Source organism: Macrobrachium nipponense, chromosome 28 (assembly GCF_015104395.2).
Source record: "Macrobrachium nipponense isolate FS-2020 chromosome 28, ASM1510439v2, whole genome shotgun sequence".
NCBI classification, from domain to species: domain Eukaryota; kingdom Metazoa; phylum Arthropoda; class Malacostraca; order Decapoda; family Palaemonidae; genus Macrobrachium; species Macrobrachium nipponense.
Window position 1 is genome coordinate 63,300,008 of NC_087217.1, and position 25,973 is coordinate 63,325,980.

General features: G+C 36.2%; 2 protein-coding genes across 2 annotated transcripts in view; one reads left to right on the top strand and one right to left on the bottom strand.

The window, feature by feature from the left end:
- The window catches only part of LOC135201814 (DNA repair protein RAD51 homolog 4-like), a 57,207-nt gene extending 56,042 nt beyond the window's left edge, over window positions 1-1,165 (bottom strand). Inside the window, exon 1 of the mRNA XM_064231088.1 lies at window positions 960-1,165. Coding sequence (XP_064087158.1) covers window positions 960-1,100 — 141 coding nt within the window. The 5' untranslated portion in view covers window positions 1,101-1,165. The remainder of the gene's footprint in view (window positions 1-959) is intronic.
- A 4,156-nt stretch (window positions 1,166-5,321) lies between these two features.
- LOC135201817 (uncharacterized) overlaps window positions 5,322-25,973 on the top strand; it is a 28,254-nt gene continuing 7,602 nt past the window's right edge. The window contains exons 1-10 of the mRNA XM_064231090.1: window positions 5,322-5,440; window positions 10,880-11,112; window positions 11,491-11,607; window positions 14,077-14,143; window positions 16,792-16,950; window positions 18,262-18,411; window positions 19,490-19,622; window positions 19,766-19,926; window positions 22,535-22,690; window positions 25,734-25,878. Coding sequence (XP_064087160.1) covers window positions 10,897-11,112; window positions 11,491-11,607; window positions 14,077-14,143; window positions 16,792-16,950; window positions 18,262-18,411; window positions 19,490-19,622; window positions 19,766-19,926; window positions 22,535-22,690; window positions 25,734-25,878 — 1,304 coding nt within the window. The 5' untranslated portion in view covers window positions 5,322-5,440; window positions 10,880-10,896. The remainder of the gene's footprint in view (window positions 5,441-10,879; window positions 11,113-11,490; window positions 11,608-14,076; window positions 14,144-16,791; window positions 16,951-18,261; window positions 18,412-19,489; window positions 19,623-19,765; window positions 19,927-22,534; window positions 22,691-25,733; window positions 25,879-25,973) is intronic.

The window sequence follows — 25,973 nt, forward strand, 5'->3', positions numbered from 1 at the left end:
AACTTAAAAGAACGTTCTAATTCAGAAAAATAATTACTTAAATTTGAGTCAGAGTCGAGTTACTTTTTCAATAACGAATATTTTCAAATTAATCATCATAAATATGTAAAATATTGATGTTTTACTACTTATTTAAAAATTAGCTAAGAGCACGCTTCTCGTCTCTACTACAAAACAGCTGTTTACTCCTGGCTTTGTTTGTTGGTGAGAAATCGTGTTTCGATTGTTGTGATAAAAGTGCTCCAGCGTCTGTGGGTACAAGTGGTGTGCGGATTTATCACAGGAAATGGAAAGTTTGTTGACACAAGCGACTCTGTAAACATCGAAATGGCGTCAATCTTCGAAACATTTTTAGTTGTAAGTAAAAATTTCTAAAGCGTTTTGGTGAGATTTCCACTGCGTGGGCGCCATTTTCTGTTTAAATCTTAAGATTTGGCCTTAATTTCTAACTTTGGAGAAAATGCTTACTTCGAAAGGAGAGTAGAGGTCTTTAGCTCCGTTTCTCACCAACAACAAGTCGCGCCTGATGCCCATCTCGGGTGTCAGGACGCGTTATAATGTACTTTTTCGGAGGGTGGCAAAACATTGATTGTAGGTGGCCTGGTTGGCCTGCCGTGGTAATCTACCCTATATGGTGCCACTCTCAATTCCTCTAAAAAAAGAAATGTAAGATACTAAGTATTCTCGTTTTAATAGCGTCTTTGATCATTTTCTTTTCTTGCCTATACTAGTAGTACCTACCTAGTTAGGGTACTTCAGCCATGTCGAGGTTCGTAGCCCAACGTGTCTTACTATAACTGAATTGTTCTTTAGTAATTGCTGTTGGTTCGTGTGGATGAAATGAAATTTTTATAGGATATGGGAGTTCGATTGATATTAAGACCAAAGTCCCATCATAAAGAGCCGTTTTAACACCCACATATTCACAAAAAGATGATGTAGTATACTACTATAGCTACCTTATAACTGATACCAGTTTCTTGCGCTAAATCCTCAGGGTCTTTCTGCATGAAAGTCAGTACATTGGTAACTCCAGATGACTTCAATTTTGACAGGGCAGCTTCAGTCAATGCAGGAATTAACCCAACGCACAGTCTCATTTTACTTAGGTTGACTTTCAAATTCTGTCGAAATTCTGACTCTTGAGCTACTCACCGGAGTAGTAGTGGTAAGTCGGCGGTATATGCCTATGTAACGGCTCACTTACTTGCTCTTTTTTTATTTCTCTGTTTTTGTTTGAGTTTCTTCTCTTTGAAATACCACATTTATTTTAAAAATTATTTCCTATTTTCCACTTCCTCCCTCAGTAGATCTACAAATAAGAGTATATTAGCTACCAATTCCTCTTTATTTTCCTGATATGGTTGCTGCACAAAACTATATTTCTAATCACATTGTATGCTGGACAGTAAAGTAAGAAATGTTCTAAATTTTAACTTTATTCTCACAGCACAAACATTTTGCATCTTCTCCTTTTATTCAATTTCTATCATTTAATCCTAGTGTACCTAGTCTGGCCCTACTGATCAGCATTGTTTTTCAGTGTTGTCATACCAGATTCCTTATGTTTTCTTCATATTTTTTGTAGATTCTTAATGTTGACTTTTGATTCATTTCTTTCTGCCATGTTTTTCTGTCCCAGTTGTTTATTATTTCTTTCTATTAACTGTTTGTCTTTAACTGCTTCAATTTTACTTAAGTTTATGTTTACTTCTTTCATATATTCTTTTACTTGCATTATCCAGATGGTTTTTCTTGTTGATCCTGGATATGTAGTAGTGAGTAGTAGTAGTAGTAGTAGTATGTAGTAGTAGTAGTAGAGTAGTAGTAGTAGTAATAGTAGTAGTAGTAGTAGTAGTAGGTGGGATATGCCTTTGAAATTCCAGCTGCTCAGCACAGGTTCAGGGTAAGTGTTGATGCTTTCCCTCTTTGCAACGGCACATCAGTTACTTGCGGGGTATTTTTTGTTAATTTGTTAATTAAGCCTCATATTCTTTAGTGTTCTTCATTTGTTGGAGATTAAAACAAAAGATTGGTTACTGGTATCATGCATTTTCAGAGAAATTGCAGTTAACGCTTAATCCTGTTTATTACATTCAATAAACGCATTAGTTCCCGCTCTGAAAAACGCAGTGGTGCAAAGAAGTTATCGAATATTTGCTCCTCTTCTTTCTTTTTTTATCCCTTGCATAATTCTAAACGTATTATTTCCTAACACTTCTTTCATCCTATCATTAACATACTGTCTATTTTGGTTTTTATTTCCATCTTTGTTATTTTCTTTATTTTTCTGTTACTTGGTCTACTTGTTTCATATATCTTATCACTGGTTTCCACCATTTCCATTTCTTTTCTTGTATATCCGTGTATATCATTTATTTTTCCCACTAAGGGTATTGTTTATATATACTTAAGCTTCACACAGTGAGGCAGGTTATATTTTTTATTGCACATATGTATTTATGTAGGTCCAAGTATGGCAGGCAAGAGATATATTGCCTAATGTGACGAAAATCTAATCACTGTACTAATACAAATGCATCAACTATTATGAAGCTACATTCTTGGGGTGTCACAGGGTTATGGGTTATGACTGAAATTACAAGTAAAAAATGCCCTGTTTTCTTGTTTAGTTGAAGAATATTCCGACTGTCTCTCATCTTTGAAATCTTTTTGTTTGTATTCCATTGTTTCACAGTTTCATTTCGCGTTTTAACCCAACAGAGTTCATGTTCAAGGATTACTGTTTATTTCCTATAGACTCACAGCTCGTGCAATATTTCATTTGATGAGTTATCAGGACTATTATGAATTACACACTTCGCTTTACATGAGCAACTATAGTATACCCATATCATTTATTTTACCATGTTTATCAGTTATTTCTAATTATGAATATAGGTCTACCGACCACATGTGGTTTTTACTCTTCCCCCAGTGCTGTCAGGTACAGGGTAATTACCCTGTTTTAGGGTAATTTCAGCATTTTCAGGGTAACAGGGTTTAAGTTTTAAAAAACACCTAATTCTAGGGTAATTTAAAAAAAATTATAAATACAGCTGCTGCTCATCCATTATCCTATATCATATATATACAGGAAAGCTTGTAAAAGAAGGTAAAAATAATGTTAGCAGCGGTCATCAGTGAACTTAATCTGCCTTTTACAGCTGCTAATCTGTTAGTTTCCTGTTATAAAAGCAATATGTCCTGACTCGGAAGTTGCTAAATAATTAAAATGTGGTAAGACAAAATGCACAGCGTTTGTGAAGCATGTGTTAGGCGGGAAAGAGGAGGATGATTTGCATAACCTAAGGAGGAACAATGGTTTTTCTTTGATCGTGGTGGATAAGTCCACAGACCGGGCCTATATACAGGCGGTCCTCGGGTTACGACAGGGGTTCCGTTCTTGAGACGCGTCGTAAGCCGAAAATCGTCGTAAGCCGGAACATCGTCAAAAATCCTAAGAAAACCTTACTTTTAATGCTTTGTGTGCATTGAAAACTATGTAAACTGCATTCTTATGCCATTTTCCATAAAAAAAACCTTCAAATATTGATTATTTTGCATTTTTGGTGTCATATTTCATCTCCCAGATGAGTGTTGTAGGCGTCGTAACCCTGGAGCATGCGTCGTAACCCTGGAAATAACGTCTATTGACAAGCGCCGTAACCCTGGAAATAACGTCTTTTGACAAGCGTCGTAACCTCGGAACGTCGTAAGCCGACACCGTCGTAACCCGGGGACTGCCTGTATATATATATATATATATATATATATATATATATATATATATATATATATATATATATATATATATACTGTATATGAACTTTGGGAAATGTAGGTTAATTTTAAAGCAAATAGGGTCATTTTGGGCCGAATCTAAGGTAATTTTATCAGTTCGACGTGACGTCACTGCTCTCACTATTCAGTTATAGTTTTCTAACATTCCTCTCGCCGCAGTAATAAAATTCCTAGTATACCACCACAATTACTTTTCTTTATCTACGCAGTTAGTACCGTTCACCTTGGTGCGCATTCTTGGCAAAAAGCTAATCCACCTGGTGTCCCATTTAGAATGACTGAACACTGACATTACAGTGATTCATGCAGACAAAAAAATGGAATTAATGGCGCCAGTTCGAATGACTCGTTATCAATTTTTTCAAATCTCTTTTTCAGACATTCCATCCCGACTGATGGAGCTTGCGGTATTAATCACAAGTAGCTTTACCGTGGGCAAAAAATACTAAGACACATACTTCACGTAAGTTTTTGGGTCTGATTCAAAATTTTACGAGAATGAAAATTCCCAGAGGTCTCATTGTCGCACTGAATGGTAGAAACCCAGCCGGAGATACCCACGAGTTGCAACGTGAGATGCAGAAACTATGAACTCTAGCCTCTGCCCTTCAGTTACAAAAGGAAAGTGCTCTATAAAGAGAACGAACATCCCACTACAAACAAGAATGGCTTTATTTCTATACCAAGAAACTGTTCTCTTTTATATCAGTAATACAGAGGTGAAGCGACTTGGTTAAAGCCGATCGATACAGTCCATAGAATTCGTTCGAGTTTTTCACCTACAAACATTTCTTCGAAGATTGTCAGAATGTTTGCTGCCTGAAATATGAATCATCGGCATTTTGATAAAGATATTATTGCTTTGAGATGAGCAGGCCTTGTGTCAGCGCGAGCTCTTGTTCCGAGGAGGCCGACCTGTAGTCCTTCGGTCGCAAAGTTTTTTTTTTTTTTGGGGGGGGATTTTTGGGAGGATGTGGGGGGATGGGGGTGTGTGGGCTGTGAACATCGAATGACTGACGGTACTCTATGGTAATATTTCAAATAAGTAGCTTTAAAGAACATGAGAAAAAAGTTCAGAAATACATTCAAAAATGGAATAATGTTGCAAAGGGGGGAAAATATGATATAATAATGATAACACTTGACCAAAGAAAAGTACACATTGTTAGTTGGAAAAATTTCTATCTAATAATATAAACCATTTTGAAAACAGTAAAGTGTGAATCGTTTCATGGTTACACAGACTTCCAACAGCAAACGCCAATATTGATAGTACCTAAAACTAGAACGCAAACCTGCTTAAATCCTGGGTTATAGAGCAATCTTTTACTCTTTGTTTCAAATCTTTAAAAAAAATTAGATAAATCTCGAAAGTGTCGATGCAGTACTATTGTATTCAGGGTAAAGAGAACCTTTTATCTGTCCTTAGTTGCCATCACTCATCTTCATTGATCTTTGACGCTATTGGCTGGCTCCGGGTATACACCGTAAACGGTAAATAAGTGTTTGAGTAACCACGGAGTAGCCAGCAGTGGCTTTTCCTTTGGCTCATAAAACGGAGAGAACTAAGAGGCGCCAATTATTGCCATTCTCGGATACGAGGAGTACAGTGCATTATTTCTCACTATCACTGAAGGTTAGTTTAACAGCTACTCATATTCGGTATTAGGTAATTATACTCAAGTGAACGCACACATATATGAATAGATATATATATATATATATATATATATATATATATATATATATATATGTATATATGTATATATATAATATCTATACATATATATAAGGTGTAAACAAATTTCAAAAACTAATAAAAACAACAACCTCTCCATCGTTACCCCATTAGCATGGAATAATAGATAATTTGCAAAACAAATTTTCCATCTAGGCCAATTATTAGCTCCGTTGGCTCTGCCTCATGCAATTAGCAAAATAGATAGTTGATATCCTTAACCCACTGGTTGACAGTGTTGACTTTGGTAAATGAAATTATGTACAGACTAATAGTGAATCCAGACTTTTGAGATTTGATGTATTGATAATCTGTCAAAATTTTCATTATATATATAATATATATATATATATATATAATATATATATATATATATACAATAAAGATATATGCCACGAAGGAAAATAAACGACAGAGTATCTACGAGACCTTTCGACGTTAAACATCCTTTACTAAGCAGAAACTGACATACATGAGGAAAAAGACAATACAAGAAGATTCGTATAACTGACAGATAGGGATTATAAAGAGATTAGTACCTAGAATCCGACACACCTGGAAGATGAGTAACCTTCCCAAACAAGCATAAACAATGGGCGCAATTAAAAGTTTAAGACAATCATCTTAGATACAAGGACAAGACAATTTAAGGATTATAGGTGATAGCTATTCAGAAACGTTTGGTAAAAAAAAAAAAAACAAAACCATATTCACAATACATGTCAGACATACATTACAACGAAGATAACTCTAAGGCAACTAATTTTTATTTAAGTCTGTAATTATATCTTTGAGGTCATTCTTAAACATGTTACAAATACAAGGGTCTAAATGAAAAAGGCCACGACTAACATTGAAATTACAATGAAAAGTAAGTTGTATTAAACCAGATTCTAAAAGATTTCGTGATAAGACATCTCTTGACCTTGCAATTACTGAACTACCAACCCAATTTATTCGGTGGTTGTTTTCACTTAAATGAATGAATATTGCATTAGATGTTTTTGCCCAGTTTTTAACAGAATATTTATGCTGGCTTAGCCTCCTTACTTCTAGGCCCTTGCTAGACTGTCCGAGATAAAATGAGGGACAATCCAAACATGGAATTTTATATATTATGTTGTTGCTATCTCTGGGGCCATTTTTTATTAACATTCCTTTTAGTGTGTTATTATAGAAAAAAACAAGGTTGACATTAAAAGCTTTTAACAATGATTTAATGGTTTCAAATCCGTTAAAATAAGGCAAACTGAGAATGTTCTTAGATTTTTCTTTCTGCGTGTTACTTACACTATAAAACTTTTTGTGGGCTTTATTATAACAAATATCTAATATATGTGAAGGATAGCATAAATTTTTCCCTATTTTTCTTGTGTATTCAATTTCTTGATCCAAATATTGTGGACTGACAATGTGCAATGCTCGTAAAAACATGGAAGAAAAAATTGATATTTTTATGTTAAGATGGTGGCCTGAGAAGAAATGAACATAAGTTAAGTTGTTGGTCGGTTTCCTATAAATACTGAATTTACATTGAAATGGTTCTCTATGTATCAAAACATCTAAGAAAGGGAGGTAATTGTCTTTTTCTGATTCTAGAGTAAACTTAATCGATGGTACCTGGTTATTTAATTTAGAGAGTAAATCATTTACATCAATACCGACAGGCAGAACAGCTAAAATATCATCAACATAACGATACCACTTTACAGGAATATAAATGATATTAGGTAAGTAGCGTTTTTCAAAGAATTTCATGTACAAGTTTGAGAGTAGTGGTGATAAAGGATTTCCCATTGCCATGCCAAATATTTGTTGATAAAATTCACCATTGAATATAAACTTACCATCACAAATGCACAAACTCGTGAATGAAATAATGTGACTTATAGGTAGAGGTAATTCATGCTGAGTTAGTTCATTACTAAGATATTCTAAAATAGAGTCTATAGGGACTTTAGTAAAAAGAGAACATACATAAAAAATAACGAATCTATCAGTAGGGCAAAGAGCAATTTTGTTTAATTTATCAACTAAATCTAGAGAATTATATATATGAGAATCGGAGATGGTTCCAAGTAACGGGGACAAGATCTTAGTGATATATTTCGAAAGTTTATATGAAATTGAACCAACAGTACTGGTAATAGGCCGCATAGGGTTATTTTCTTTGTGCGTTTTGACTTTGTTTACCAAAGTTCTGAATAGCTGTCACCTATAGTCCTTTAATTGTCATGTCCTTGTATCTGAGATGATTGTCATAAACTTTTAATTGCACTCATTGTTTATGCTTGTTTGGGAAGGTTACTCATCTTCCAGGTGTGTCGGATTCTAGGTACTAATCTCTTTATAATCCTTATCTGTCAGTTATACGAATCTTCTGTAATGTCTTTTTCCTCATGTATGTCAGTTTCTGCTTAGTAAAGGACGTTTAACGTCAAAAGGTCTCGCGGATACTCCGTCGTTTATTTTCCTTCGTGGCATATATCTTTGTTTTATGGATTTGTCACGTTCCTAACTTTCGTGATTCAGTTTATATATGTATATATATAATATATATATAATATATATATATACATATAAATATATATATATAATTATATACGTACAATACCTAAGAGAGTTACAACTAGATATACCTTTTTTCCCCAAGAACAGTTTAACAGAACTAATTAAAATATGTGTAAAAGGATGTCAATTAAAATTCATCTATTGAAAGCAGAATGAACAAAATAATTCAACATAACGTTGTACAGTTCAGATACGTTGATGACACAGTATGTATTCGACTGGCGATATTTTTTTATTTGTTGAGGTGCCGCCGCCCCCATGCCCCCCCACTAAATCTGCTACTGGATACATGCATTGTGTACAGAAAAAATAAAAGCCTACCAATATTTTTAGGTCAGAGCAGTAAAGTAAGGCAATCAGTTCTCACCTCCATGTTTTAAGACGATTATGTAGTAGATGCAGCCATGAGTCAATTAATGATGAGATAGATAAAGACAAGAAATTAAAATATCCTGATTCTGCATCAGACAATGCATTAGGACAGTGGTTCCCAAACTTTTCCAGTACATGACCCCTTTCAGTAGTACCAAACCTACCATGACCCCCCCCCCCTTTATAAGCCTTCTGAAAATGTACTCATTTCCAATGGCTCAGAGACATTTTAAACCTTAAATTAAAGACTTATCACAGCAGAGAGAGCAATACCGAAAAACAAAAATGCTTATTCGTGTTTATTAACAAGGACTGATTTAATCATGTATTTTAATGAGAAGGATGTACTCTCTTTCTTATGCAAACTAACAAATAACCCTAAATATCATAAAAAATGTCCTCAAAATCTTGGATCCTCCATGACCCTAGAAAAAAGTTCATGACCCCTTTGGTGGTCATGACCCGCAGTTTGGGAACCCCCTGCATTATGATCTGCGAGAACACTTATGATAACAAAAAACATTAAACACCTAGACTAATTGCTAGACCATACAGTTAAAATTTCAAAAATATTCCCAGTGTAGTTAAGAACTTAGAAGTTAATATAGCACTGAAGAACAATGGTACTATGAAATACGGATTACTAAAAATCCCATGTAAATCCTGTAACAACCTAACGGGTTTCCTCAGCAGTTGCGTCATTTCAGATTTTACTTGTTGGGGGAGGGGGGGGGGAGGTGTGACCAAAGGTTTAGAACTTATGTTATGGGTGGGGTGGTGAGTGAAACAAGTCCTGTCAGCTGGGGCTAGGGGGTCCGTTGTAAGCGGCACACATGTTTGCTGCTTTATTAACTCATTACAGCTCTTTTAAGGCTCCAAAATGCGCACAAATTTCCAAACATTTCTCAGGGAGGGCTGACAGCGACCTCCCCTAGCCCAGCTGCCGTGTGTTGGCTTCACTCACCAACCTACCCATAACAAATTCTAAACCTTTTGCTCCCCCCCCCCACAAGGAAAATCTGAAATGACGCCACTGCAGCGAGTAAACTCACGATCTACACACTATCTCTCTTTAGACTTTGAGTAAACCCGTTAGCTTGTTAAAAGGATTTACATGGAATTAAATACACATCCTTTAATACTGTCGAGAGAGTTCTTTGTTGGCGCGTGTTTCTTTCATTTAAGAATTTAAACAGAATTTCGAACGCATGAGCGGCGTTGCTCCATAGCGTATGCGTTCAAAAATAAAAAGGATTCCCAAGTATACTTTTGTAACAAACACTGAAGAGGAACATCGTCCAGGTGTTCGTCTTGTTTAAAGTCTTTAATTAGTAACAATCTCATAAAACTAGAAATATTCATGGCAATAGTATAGGAGTAGAGAGAAAAGTCTGGGTCTAGTACTGTTAATATTACTAGTATTGTTAATATTATTAGTATTATCATTATCATTACTTCGAAGGCTAGGGGGAGAACCAAGTCTTTTTTTTTTGGGGGGGGGGGGGGGGGGGGGGGGGGGGGGTGGGGGGGGGGGGCTGTCCCCGCCAACCCCCCCTCTCATCCAAATGACGCCCCTGGTTTACTGGCAGGTGTGAATATTCATCGTCCACCAACCGTCTCTATGTTCGTTTGAACTGTTACTGCAACAATAATAACGGTAACTGCTGAATTGTGACCACCCTATGCAGTAAAGCTTTAACACCATTAGTCGAGTCATTCATATTCCAAAAGGGTTTATTAGTAGCACACCGAACTCAAACACACTATCGTTACCCTGATCTTGCAAGCTTTCTCATGCTTCCTAAATATGAGGACCGTTTCCAGTACCCTTTTCCTTCCAACTATGCAACTTTTCGTAGGTCTTACTCGCATCCTTCCTGCTAACACTTGGCTATTTTAATTTTTCAGCAACATACTCTGATCTCTGGTAACCTTTCTAACAATTCTGTGTATCTCCACAATTCTCAACTATTTTACTGTATGTCTGCAGTTTTAAACATTTTTTCTTTCGTCATCATTCAGTATCCACACTTCACTTCCATAAAGGAAAACTAGCACAGTAATTCCTTCTTACATCAACGCCTTGGCTTCCAAATACAGTTTTGTACATACCCTATTATCTTTTCCACGTCACCTTTTTGTGGCTCGCCCTTTCTGGCATACTATCACCTAATATATTTACAGCCAAATGCTTAAGCAAATCAGCCACTTACAGTCTTTCATCATCCATATAAACATTCATTACCTAATCTTCTTTGCATATAACGGCTTTACCTGACGCTTGTTCACTTTTATTCTCAACCATCTTCTCTTGTAAACATTTTAACAATTTTACGAGTTTCTGCAGAATCTGGTCAAAGTTATTACTATGAATAATCTTTTTTTTTAATTCAGGCTTTTAGAGCAGAAAGATGAGCGTAAAACCACGCCACTGGACGTGGCTGTGTATCCTGCCTTTAATCCTGACAGTGCAAAGCGTGAATTCCGCTGGGACTTTCGCTAGCTCAATATGGCGATCAGGGCGATTTGATGGTGAAGTCATCGCGACCAGCGTAGAGAAGTATGGGTTAATAACTTGTCTAAATACTTGCAAACAATACGGCAGCTGCAAAGCCTTCAACTACCAGGTGAGGAGAGAGAGAGAGAGAGAGAGAGAGAGAGAGAGAGAGAGAGAGAGAGAGAGAGAGAGAGAGAAATCAACCTACAGCTGGAATACGTGCTAGCACACGCCAGCTTAGTTTGAATCAAAATGACGCAGAGCTAAATTATTTACAAATGATTAGTAATTAGACTAATTACATTTACTTATTGTCAGCAGAACCTGTTTTTAGTGCAGTTGCATGCAATATTGCATTGCAGTGCATTTTATTAGTCTACGAATGCATATAATGTACGTTTCTGCACTGTAGGGTAAGTGAACATAGCGCATAAAGTATCCAAAATACCAAAGAATGTAAAAGACCTATGATGAAACAACTGATTCTATGGATATGCTTCTCTTTGAGGTGACGACTCGCACTTGTGAGATCTTATCTTCGGCTGTGTGTGACAACGACACCAACGTACTAAGCACAGCGGACAATACCTGGCGTTACTACGATCTTCTGGACTACGATGCTCAGGTGAGATTCTCACCTAATTACCTGATTTGCCTATCCTAAGTGTTAAAGAAGAAAGTAAGTGTTGTGTTTTATAGCAAGGGGCTACAGAAAATCATATACATATTATCCTTTGAGCAAAGTTCACCTTAATGATTGGAAAGTATTAACCTCAAAGTAAATATCTTTCTTTTCAACGGAAATTAATTTTTTAGTTCTTAGATCATTACCCGCGTAAAGACGCTTATATTATGCTGTCGTCTAAATCTATCATCCAGTAAAGCTTTGTACTTTTCCTGGTTTAATCTTCTTTCTTCTTCTTACGCGCCATTCCTGTCTACTAGCGCAACGTTTCTTCCCAAGGCCCTGATTAACCTTCATATTTCAGCATAAATGACAATTTCCTTGCTATGCCTCATCGTACATCGGTGTCAAATGAAAGCCTATATATAAGCAGTAGCTTTAAATGGACGCTGTCATAATCTAAGTCTAATCTGAAGGGAATAAAAATTACAGCAAATGTGACTCAAAAAACACTTGAATTTTCAGTAACATACTTCAGCCATCACTGACGCAACCAACACACGAACAAAGTATTATATATATATATATATATATATATATATATATATATATATATATATATATATATATATATATATATATATTGTATACTTATACTACACACACACACACACACACACACACACACATATATATATATATATATATATATATATATATATATATATATATATGCATATGTATACATATATATATATATATATATATATATATATATATATATATATATATATATATATATATATATATATATATATATATTATATTATGCAGAACCTGACATAACAACACTGGAGTTAAAAAATGCTCTCAAGAGGATGAGAAATGGTAAGGCCCCTGGAGTGGATACAATACCTGCAGAGCTCCTTAAAAACATGGGGGAGGATGGAGTCATCTGGCTACAGAAGCTAATCGACATACTCTGGAATGGGCAAATGCCACCTGAAGACTGGAGAAGAGATCTAATATGCCCAATCTATAAGAAAGGTGACAAGACAAATTGCAGCAATTATAGAGGAATATCCCTAATGTCACATGCTTTTAAAGTATATGAAAGAATACTTGAAACTAGATTGAGAGGATATGTTGAACCAAAGCTGGGTGAATGGCAAAACGGTTTTCGACCAGGAAGAGGGACAACTGATATGATTTTCTCCCTCAAGATGATATTTGAGAAGAGCTGGGAATGGGACAGGGATAGATATATTGCTTTTATAGATCTAGAAAAGGCTTTTGATAGAGTACCAAGAATGAAAATATGGATGCCCTAAAAGACCCTTACTATGGAATCCCTGAGAAACTTATAAGAGCAATTTATAACACCTATCAAAACATCAGATCCAGAGTAAAAACAAATCAAGAGAATGAAGACTGGTTTGAAATAAAATCAGGAGTAAGACAGGGCAGCGTCCTTTCGCCACTTCTTTTTATATTGTTCTTAGATAAATGTATGAGGGAACTAGGTGAGGATGAAGCTGCAGATATGACCATCACCTTATGTATGCAGATGACCATGCAATGATAGCCCTCAGCGCAGAATCTCTCCAAGAAAACGTCAACAACTGGAACGCGATCTTAACAGCTAATGGAATGCGGATCAACAAGAATAAGACAGAGATCATGCACTTATCACGAACACCCAAGTAACGTAGATGTAGAATTAGAAGGTCAGACATTGAAACAGTGTAGAAATTTCAAATACTTAGGAGTAGAGTTTAGTGACCAAAACGATTCAAAACTGGAAACAACTACCCGAATACAGAAATTCAGTAACAACCTGTATCTGCTCTACCCACTAATGAAAGACAGAAATATACCTCGCAAAGTGAAAACCATAATATACCTCTCTATTTTAAGACCAATATTGACTTATGGCCATGAATCATGGACATTAACATCAAGAACTAGAAGCCAACTTCAAGCAGCTGAAATGAAAGCCCTAAGACTCATAAAAGGTGTAACAAGACTAGATAGGCTACGAAATGAAGACATTAGAAGAGAACTGGGAGTGGAGGGGATACTAGATTTTGTGGAGAGAGGACAGCTTAGATGTTTGGACACACCAAAAGAATGGAGGAGGAGCGATATCCTATAAGGTTTTTGGAATGGACACCGGAAGGAAGGAGACCGGTAGGAAGACCAAAAATGAGATGGATACAAAACATAGAGAGAGGAGTAGAGAGGAGAGGCTCTAGTTTGCGGGAAGTTGATGAGATGAGGCTCTATGATGATCGCCAAGAATGGAGACTGTTTCCTGAAGCAGGACGACTGACAGGCCTGGAGGCCTACCTGGCGTCTGGTGAGAAAAAAAGTGAGAAAATATATATATATATATATATATATATATATATATATATATATATATATATATATATATATATATATATATATTTGTTTTTATTCAAACAGGAGTATGAGATGAGCTACCGAGACAAACCATCTTGTACAAAAGCTGGAAAATGCTCTGAAAAATGTTGTGAGTATATTATTTGTATTATTATTGATATTATCCAACGGACGGTGATTAATTACTGTTGTAGCTAATCAAGTGATTTCTTTGGAGAGAGATTAGCATTAATGCGCTCTGTAAAATAGTTAATGAAAACTCTTAAAAACAGCAAACACATGGAATGAAAAGGATTTCTTAACTCAAGAAAATAGAAACTAAATGCTTCCAGTAATTTATTTGGAACGTCGAACGTCTGTAGTACTGTATAATGAATTCGTTTTTTTTTTTCTTACATTGCAAAAACCTCCAAAACACGGTAAACGCGTTTTTCACGTGATAAATATTGTCAGAACGTTCCCTTAATCATCATTGACGAAGGCTCCGCAATTTACTGATCGATAGGCCATTTAAGCATTGTACCGTATACGTGCTTTCTTTTTGTTAAGTAATTGATGGCGTTGTCAAGTAAACAGAAGTCGTCTTCTAATTCAGCTTCTATTACTAAAGGTAGTACAGCTATATCAAAACTTGACAAAGTGAAGAAATTTCATTGGTAATTTTTTTTCCCAGTGCAGAATATATGTTAACACTTAAGCATTGTTTTAAGTACTGGCCTAATGCAATTTCATCTTGGATTGTGACCAAAGTAGATCCTCATGCAAACAAGATACAAAATGCCCGTATTACTAAAGGTGAAGAAAAGGGATCATGTCAAGATTAGCGAACCCACTATTTTTCAAGACTATATTGTACTACTTTGATTTGTATATATATAAATCGAAGTGGTGCAATATTGTCTTGAAAAATAGTGGGTTTGCTAATCTTGACATGATCCAAGAAAAGTGCATTTGTAAAACAGACAACTGAATACCTGTTTCAGTTGACCACCAAAGTTCGGTTGATGCGCGGCCACATAGTTGATATTTCGCACTGAAATGCCTCCACTAATCCATTAGTACTACCAAGGCCAATAGAATTTAAAATTCTATTGACCTTGAGTACTACACCCATGTTCTGTGGCAGATATTCAAATGGAGAGACTAAGAAGAGTCAAAACGTCTATAGTAATTTGTTTCTGTAGGCTCAAGAATGGCCACCATATGGTGTTTTGGCTAATGGCATATTCGTTCCGAAGTCTTGCGTCCAAACCACTTAACGTTCGTTTATTTCTACGCCTTCCCCCACACTACAACAATAACGCCATACTTCTACGTGAAAGAGTACTGCGGCTCGAAAAACACGAAAACAAATTTACTTTACAGGACGAAACGTTAACTTGTGGAAATCTGATCATCTGTAGTTATCAAGATATGAATCAGTGAAAAATATACAAATCCATTCGCACAGTCTTCCAAATTCGGAGAATAGACGAAAGTAGTCTGATTACGCTAAAAAAAATAATTCATAAACTGGTTGTAACTGGTTATAAGCGCAGGCATTCGGCAGACAGACGTAAATGTATATAGTATATATTTTTATTGATCTCCAGGTATAAAATTCTTTTGGAGTATTTTGTTCTCCTTCACTTATGAATTTGAATTTCAGACGTTTACCATTAGATTGATCGAGAGAACGAGGTACATAATTTCAGATCTAAAAACTAAAAATGGATCCACGTAATACTTATAAAACCATGGGTCTACGGGTTCTCTGGGCCATACCTGTAAATCAATGAGCTAGAGATATTAAGTGGGTTTCGTATGGTAATAGCAACTTTTGAGTTAGTAGCTTTTCGTTAAAGAGAAAATGGTACTCGGTCTTAGTTAAGCAGTTTAGTAGTTGCTACTTACTAAAATTCTGTATACAGCTGGAGTCACTTAACTGGTTGTTAGTGCATATTTCAATTATTTCAGCTGGAGGAAGTAATGATTATTACACCAAAATTACAGGGACACGCTGGGTGTGAATCAAAATCATATACAGTTTTCCATTGCTGCTAAAAATGGAAGTGCCCTTCGTAGCCTCATAGCTGTCAAATTTTTTTTATGGGAGCTTCGATCAATAAACATTGGGTACATGATAATTACAAATAACCATGGTTAACAAACAAAACACACGCATCATATATATATATATATATATATATATATATATATGATACTACTATATATATATATATATATATATATATATATATATATATATATATATATATATATATATCTCTCTCTCTCTCTCTCTCTCTCTCTCTCTCTCTCTCTCTCTCTCTCTCTCTCTATATACATATATATATATATATATATAGTGTGTGTGTGAATTTTTATCACATCACCGTGAGTTATATACCACATGTATTTAAGCTTCAAATGTCCTTTAATGCTTTAATATCCAATTTGCTCTACCTCGGAATTAATTTATTTTCATATATTAAAGGACATTTGGAGCATAATACATACATACACACACACACACACACACACACACACACATATATATATATATATATATATATATATATATATATATGTGTGTGTGTGTGTGTGTGTGTGTGTGTGTGTGTGTGTGTGTGTGTGTGTGATCAAGTCATAATGTTTAGTCTACAAATACCAGTCCAGACTCAAATATGCAGATAAAACTACAACTAATAATAAAACCGTGTTCCTTGGACGAAAAGACTGCCAATAAAACAAACGTCCATAAACTGCAAACGACATGACATATTATTTTCTTTGCAGCGCGAACAATCAATGCAACTTGTTCGCACGACGAGCAGTGCGTTCAAAAGGCCGAGAACTCGTATTGCTCACTGGCAACCAATTCTTCAGGAACGGGTATTTGCACATGTTCCACTCAATACTGGGCTTACAATGATACACGATGCATTCATCAGATAAGTAAGTAGCTCAATTACCTGTACTGCGGTCCCCCAAAATTCCTGGGCGTCCATATTTTCTGAGACTATCCTTTTCATTGAACTGTAGGTACTTACAAAGTAAAAAAATTACAATCTTTATTTTTTTGGCAAGCTTTTTTTTTCGTTATGAAACATTAACATCATTCTTTAGTAGAACGAAATACAAGAGTGATAATAGGAATATGATATAGGCCATCATATTTGCAAATGATTTTAAGTAAAATTCTGTTAACCAAAGTCAGTACTTTGAATAGCACTTAATCGGGTATAAGGGCATAGCGCATGCCCAATTGTTCTTCTTAATACAACTAAAATAACATTTTCAAGTATTTAACTTGTATATACTACTTATATATTCAATGACATTTATAGAAGAAAAGGTCCAGTTTTGGGAAAAAGGAGCCCCCCCCCCCCCCACACACACACACACAAAAAAAAAAAAAAAAAAACTCTGGGTACGGGTGTGAGGACCAGAAATTAAGACAGGTAGCTGGGTAGTAGTGTACTGATGATTTATTTACGTTGTTTTAGATTAAGCTGGCTATATGCCAGCACGGGCTCTTGCTCAAGAGCAGCCCGTAGGAAATTTATTTACAGACAAACTGGGTTGACATAGACTGCAGTCTCGCACCGCGAACAGCAATGACTCTGAGACAGTAAATTTGTGTTTTCTTACAGACATACATTTAGATATATTAAGGCGTACAAATAATGGAATTACATGTGTTATACATTGGTGGAAAGGCCGCGGAACGCTCTATCGGATGGAAGTAAGAACAACGCGACTTGATGATTGGGTACGATGAAAATAGGGAAAAAGCGTTGTCCTTACACGGGCCTGCTATGCAAGTTTTGTAGCGACAAGCATATCCAAAGGGTAAAGAAATCGGAGTTAAGAGGGCATTGTGGTTACTACACTTATATACGTGTATGGTATAAAGTGATCAGTAGATTCTCTCACTATCAAGTGCAGTTCTGATTACTGGTCTTTTACGAAACAATGGTCTCACTTCTCCGATAAATTTAAATCCTTACGCGGTATCACTTCACTTACCAGGTAAACGTTCGATGGTGTGAATTACTTTTTCTGGTAGGTAATGGCTACTTTTATTATCCATAAAACTGAGGTACAATTTATCTTACTAGGCAATATGCTAATTTTACAAGGTATTAACCACTCACCGAATACATACACTGTAACAGAATGTTTCCTCACCGAGGTCGTGGAAGACTTCCATACCTAGCCAATTTCCCTTCACGTTTAAAGTTTCAACTGTTACTCCTCTTACAGGCTATAGCGGTTTCGTCTGGTCGTGGCTTAACAAGAAGATTGTAAACAGCATGTGCAATGTGACCTTCACAGTAAAAGCACCAGTAGATTTCCAAATCAGACTGATGAACGGGGAAGACTTCTACAATGGGGTCCCGAACTACGAAATTAGTGAGTGTTGAAGCTCTTTCTTTAATGCTGTCCGCCAAGTAAATCAGAAAGTGCATTCTTTTATAATTTTCAGACAGACGAACACGAGAAGTATAGTACTATAAGAAAAATAGATAATTTAGGAGTAGGGAATGATGAAAAAAAATTCTAGATTGTGTGTTTTTGGAGAGTAAGTGGAAGACTATGTTGAATGTGATAGTGAGAAGGAAGGAATTGGTGGAAGTATGCGTTTTAAAGACGCGGATGGATAAAAAAAAAAAAAAAAAAAGTTATTTCAACTGGAGAGGAAGTGTTAAGACTGGGGCTACTACTGTATTAAGGGGAGTGAATTTGATCCTAAAGAGTAATCTATTAGGAAAACGTGTACGAATACAAGTATTATTAACAATTTAGTGTGAAAAATGTTTCCTCATGCAAAAGTTGAAATGCATAAGGCAAATCTGAAATTCATAGTGGGATAGTGAAATGAGAAGTTTGGTGAAAAATACATAAAATAAAGATTATTTGAATTGAATTTGTATGACAAAAGAGAGGACTGATTAGAAGTGTAAGAAAATAAGGTAATAAAGGACAAAGTGAGAGAAGGAAATGTGAAAGTTGGTAGTGATGAGCAAGACTTTAATGATAAGACATTTACAGGAGGGAAGGACACGGAAAAATGTATAAAAAATTTTCCAATTTGTACCTTGTTCTGAGTATACAAACCAGCACCTTTTAAGTACGAGTATCCCTCAACACGAGCTGGAATCATAGGCTCGCAAGGATGACAAAATTATCATTTCTGCAACATTGAATTGCTCATAAATTTGAGGAACCCTATAAGACATATGCTACACTTGACAGCTATTTGCTTCTTAGGCACTGGAACTCACCCGTGTAATTGAAAATTAAGGTATCCAGTATTGTATTTCTACTTCCCTTTTTATCTTACAATATCATCTAAAGTCTCGCGTTCCAATTTTGACAGCATGCAACCAAAGGGTCAAGATAAGTGCAGCAGTTTTTGTTTAAAAGTGACTCGTTCCACATCTCTGAAGTTACTCCTCTGTTCAAGCTTCTTTTCTGTTTATTTCCACAGGAATTGGATATGCATCAAACACGACGACCAGACTGGCCAGAACTGGAGTTCTAATAACTGAGGTCTCAACTCCTGGAATCCTCACCAATGACTTCCAGAACTTCACTTTAAGTTGGTGTAATGGTGCTATAAAGTTAGTGTCTTTGATGTGCCCCTTCTCTTCTATATATATGTTTTTATATCAACTTGATAGTTACATCAATAACTACTTGTGACGATGATCCTTAAGCATCAGCATCAACATAATTATCAGTAACACACTATATTCTTTCCCAGCGTCGGCAGACAAGGACAGGCCCCTGTTCTTTCATGGACAGATTCCGTCCCTATAACGCCAATTAGAGGAATGGGATTCTACTCAGTAGCATCTAACAACCACATATTCCTCCCACACAATCTTGTTGATCCTTACTTCCCTACAAGTGAATCCAGTGGTGGTAGGTTTGCTGCCAAAATTATTTGGACAAAATTGTTTCACTTGATATTTCCATTATATTCTAAGATACAAATAAACAACTGAATCTATTCCTTTAATTCATCACTTTGACAGAGCCAGATCAAAATTGTCCTAAAATTCTATATAACTTCTGAAATGACAATGATGTTGATATCTTCTTTTTACAACAACAACAACAAAAGGAAATAAGGGGATACGTAGTTAAATCTCACCCTTGAGTAAATGTAATCCCTCTGCAGATTTCACGACTAATTACAAAGACAGCTTTTCTTCCCGGTTATAAAGACAACTATTAGTTTCAGTAGTAATGTGTCTTCAGTTCTGGAATATGGTCACATCTATTTTGAAAACATGGATATATGTTTTCTCTCTTAAGAAGCAGCTACAATAAGGAACTTTTTCATGCCTCACTGAAATTCTAATGTAATTGTTTTACCCCCACATTTACTTATACTATATTTAAACTTGATACTCATGCTTGGCTAAGTCATCTGATAGCCAAGACATAATGTGAAAACGTTTGTCTTAGGACAGCCTGCTAGAGGGGCTAGAGTCCTTTTCAGGGTTCAGGGTTCAGCCAGAAAAAATATTTTTCATCTTTTTTTCATTGACTATTTTTCTTTTTTTGAGATTTTATCAGTTTAGTATTCTTTACTTCTTAGCACTGGACCTTTAATTCAATACTACTACTACTACTACTACTACTACTCTACTACTACTATACTATACTACTACTACTACTATAATATAAGAATAATAATAATAATAATAATAATAATAATAATAATAGTAATAGTAATAATAATATTATACAGAGACAGGAGAATGACAAACAGAACAGAGGAATGACATAACAAACCAATGCACGGACAATACATGAGACAGACTAAGGAACTGGCCAGCGATGAAATATGGCAATGGCAGCAGATGGGAGAACTCAAGAAGGAAACAGAAGGAATGCTAAATGCGGGCAAGACCAAGCCCTAAGAACTAGATAAGTCCAAAGAACGATAGATGGGAATAACATCTCACCTATATGCAGGAATTGTAATATGAAAAACAAGACCCCACATAGCAAGCGAATGTCCACCACTTGCACAGAACCATGGGACACTAAAGTAGAAGAAGAAAAATTGTACCCATAATAATAGGGAAACTAGGCACAATCCCAAGATGATCCCTAAAAAGCAACCTGGAAAAACTAGTTGCCGAAGTAGCTCCAGGACTCAAGCAGAAAAGTGTGCTCCTAGAAACCCCGCACTATAAAAACCACCCAGTCGAAAAGGGTCACCGCGACACACACACAAAATACCAACCTGTGGGAGTGATGGAAAACAATCAGGCAAAGATACTCTGGGACTATGGTATCAGGAAAGATAGGGTGATACATGCCAATAGACCCTGACGTGACGTTGATTGACAAAATCAAGAAGATAGTATCCCTCGCTGATGTCACAATACCATGGGACACCAGAGCAGATGAGAAAGAAAGAGAAATAAATGATAAGTATCAAGACCTGGAAATAGAAATAAGAAGGATATGAGATATGTCAGTGGACATTGTACCCATAATCACAGGAACGCTAGGCACGATCCCAAGATTCTTGAAAAGGAACCTGGAAAAACTACATGCCGAAGTAGCTCCAGGACTCACGCAGAAGCGTGTGTTACTAGAAACAGCACAAATTGAGAAAAGTGATGGACTCCCAAGGAGGCAGGAAAACCCCCACATTATAAAAACCACCCAATCGAATTGGATGACTGTAATAGACCCCCCCCCCCCACAAAAAAAATAATAATAATAACAGACTTTGCAAAACCAGAACCATTAGTATTGAAACAAACCCAATTAATTTTTACTAACCACTTCGCATCATTTACAAAGACTACTCAGAGGACAAGATCAATTGACAAAGAGAACTGTGCTTATTCCAGACTCATTTAGGTTCTATGACTGCTGAAGACTGAGAGGAGGACTCGCTCAAGAGTTGAAGGTTCCAATAAGCTTTCCCAAAACAGTACAGAGTAGTTGAACTTAAGTATGCATCGTACTAAAAGGACTTGATTTCTTTCCAACCCTCTTTCCCGCAAGAACGGAAGTACCATAGCAATTGAGCCAACCTTATTTTAGATGCCCTTATGAGATATATTTTTTATCACAATTCCAGTAATTAAATAAAAAGCAACCTGCTCGAAAAACATGCGTGTTGACTGCATAACTTTTTTTTGTGCTATTAAGATTATCAGTTGCATAGTGCAGTTAACACTACACTATGTAACTGAAGGAAAACTAATTTAATTTCTATCAAGAGAAACCAAATGGTTAGAGTCTCATTTCTACATGTCCCTATTGTTTAGTAAATTCTGGTTCTGTTTAAAATATTCATTTTCACCAATAAGGCAAACACAATAAAAGAGTTCAAGTCACTGAGTGTTTAGTCCATTTTGTTGTTATATCCTTTGTTTCATTTCTCTGTAGTCCTCTCATTTTGTATGTAGTTCTTGTAATATCTTGGCAAAAGAGCAAAATTCTTTAATTTATCTGGTTTGTTTCAATCCTTATATCGTATTCCTTTCTTCATAAACAGTTCTTCGTGTGAACGGATACGACTATCATAAAGTGAAGCTTCTCGACAGTGGCGCTCCAACATCGGACGTCAATTTCATCTTTGAATGCATGGCTCCCAGAGATTGTAATGTTCTCTTTGGACAAGTTTCAAACGGCTACAGCTTTTACAAATTTAGTTAGTATTCCATACGATTTTTTCATTAGTAAATGTTTTATCTAGATCAGTACAATTTGCATATCAAATTCACATTCACAATTTGTCAATTTGGAATTTTATAGTCCTGTTGTCAGACATACAGGGCTTATACACCAAAGAAAGTAAGTTTTCAGAACCGAAGGCATAATTGAAACAGTTTAAGAGAACTATGAAACTCCCATTGATTACGGCTGAAATTCAGGAACATCTATTGTTGAACCTAAATCAAAAATGATTTTCTCAGGACCATGCAAACTTGAAGTCCCTTTGTATCAGCCACTCTGATAAGTCTGGTTCATTTACCAAACAATGGAAAACATTACTCTGAAGGATAGATTTGTTCCAATGAGGATAAATGTCATGATCAATGCCCTCAGCAGGAGGATCCAGGTAGCTTTGTCAGTGTAGCTGCTTCATCCTTGAGGTTGAAGATAATTTCTTTGGTGGATCTGTTAGCACTGTATGTAGAAAGCTGTTGCAGTGCCACTACCCCTTGAAACCACCACTGGCATGATTATCTATCTTCTATATATATAAAAATGGATGCATATATGTGAGTGTGTGTGTGTGTGTGTATGTTTCACATACACTTTGAAACTTACTGAGCAATTTCAACCATACTTGGTATACACACTACTTACCATCTGAGAATGAACACTGTGTGGTTAAGACATCATTGGCACTTAAGGGGGAAGGTGTGGGAAGGGGGAAAACGTAAAAATGACAAAAAACGACAGATATTAGAGTCTAATCCATAGTTTTCCAAGATCGTTGAGATGAATAACAACACTCCCGATGCCTGTTAAGTCCAAGTTCAGCCTCGATTGTGAAGGAGGTGATAAAGGGGTGGGAAGATGGTGAAATGTAAAAATAAAATGACAGCTATTAAGTGTCTAATCCATAGTTTTCGAGGTCGCCGAGAATAGTGACATTCCTGATGCACTTTAAGTCCAAGTTCAGCCCTGATTAAGAAAGGGGGTGGGAAGGGGTGAAATGTAACAATAACCAAAACTACAGATATTATATTTTCAAGGTTGCTGAGAAGAATAGTGACCCTCCCGATGCCCAAGTCCAAGTTCAGCCCCAATAGGAGAGAGGGTGAGAAGGGGGGATGACGTAAAAACAATTGAAAACGACGGATATTAGTGTCTAATCCATGTTTCCTAGGTTGCTGGGATGAATAGTGACACTCCTGATGCCTTTCAAGTCCAAGCTCAGCCCTGGGGTGAGAAGTGGGTGACATTAAGAATACTAACTAAAAACCATAGATATTAAGTGTTTAACCCATAGTTTTTGAGGTCGCTGAGTAGAATAGTGACTCTCCCGATGCCCTTGAAGTCCAAGTTCAGCCCTAATAGGAATGGGGTGGGAGGGGGGGGGGTGAGAAGTGGTGGGAAGGTGGGTGACATGTAAGAATAACAAAAAAGACAGATATTAAGTGTCTATTCCATAGTTTTTGAGGTAGATGAGAAAAATAGTGACTCTCCCTATACCCTTGAAGTTTAAGTTCAGCTCTGATAGGAAGGGGCGTTGAGAAAGTGGATTAGTGTCTAATCCATAATTTTTGAGGTCACTGAGAAGCATAGTGACCCTCCCAATGCCCTTTAAGTTCAAGTTCAATCCCAATAAGAAGAGGGGGTGAAAAGAGAGAGAGAGAGAGAGAGAGAGAGAGAGAGAGAGAGAGAGAGATGAGAGAGAGACGAGAGAGAGAGAGAGAGAGAGAGAGAGAGAGAGAGAGAGAGAGAGAGAGAGAGAGTTTATTAGTTGTAACCGGAGATTTTCCGAGCACCGGCGGGTTGGTCGGCTAGTTTACTATAAAGGTTATTATCTGCAAGTTTAATTGCTACATTGTCAGCTGACATACCATGTTGATTGGGTGTTGTTCTCGTCTTACAGTTTTTGCTTTGTTCGATTGCTTAATTTATGTAACTCAATCTGTTGTTGTTACTCTCCATTTTGTTCATTTGATTTTCTGGATTTTGTTGCATCAGCTGCTCATTCTATATCGAAAGCTGCTTGCTGTTGAAGCAGTTCTACCAACCTTGGTCATTCTGGTCATACTTATATCTTCTTACAGTTTACCAGGATATTTTTTGTTTCCTTTTGGCTAGTGTGGGTTAAATAAGCCTGACTATGGTACGGTGAGGAGGCCAATCAAGACTTCCCACATGTATAGTAACTTCCACAGGACCACAAGCACTAAACAAATCTTAACTGATGAAATCTCTCGTACTCTCTTTTCCAGTGAGAATTATGAAGAAAAAGGCTGTCAAAATGCCATCTTTGAGATGAAAAAATGCTGAATATGTACTCCATCAAGTTAACATAAGTCCATATTATCATCAAAACTCTTGATAGAAACTAGAGTTTACCATTAGATCCTAGGTTGAGTCAACTCAAAATGGAAGATTTTCAAACCAGGTTCTCTCACTATCTTACTATAGAGAAGCTAGTTGTGTGTGCATAATAGAATCAAAGTTGTCTTTGTAGAATCTCTGTTGCTCAGTTTTTCATATCTTATTCATTTTATTGCCAGATTCTTGATGGTTTGTTGTATAACAATGACTTGGAATATGCAAATCCTTTTATCATTATGAAATAGTTTAACGAGACTACTGAGCCACATTTTTAGACTCTCCTGGGGTGCACACGACTAAAATGTACTTATATAAGAACTGGAACTAAAGTAAGCTAAAGTTAAAAGAAGTTGGAAAGCTAAACAGGAAGAGAACAAAGACAGAAAGCAAAGTAGTTGGAGCAAAGGACAATACAAAGAACCCTTAGTACCATCTTCAGTTTGCCAAACACAAGAAACGATCATAAAATGGCATTCTGGGACTCATTACTACATATAATGGAAAATACTACCTCTGAATCTTATTTCTAAAATCTTAAGAATAAAGAATTTTCAAATATATAGAACACAAATATCTTCCATTTGGTGAAACACTGATTTAATTATTATACTTCTAAAAATGTTTACCACTTCTTTATATGACTACATGTTTTGCTTCATCCACAGTTTTTGGGTCATTTGTTAATACACTGACATCACTCTGGAGTAGCCGTCACAATAGTTGGATACTACCACATATAAACACTCCAAGCATTGTCACCAACGCAGAGTACAGGAAATTTTGGATAACTATTAATGGACGTACATTCAAGTAAGTTCATTAGTTTTAGTTGTGCTTTCATCAGCTCAATTGATTTTTAAAACTGATTTTTGTACATAAAACCATTATATCAACTTAATACCATT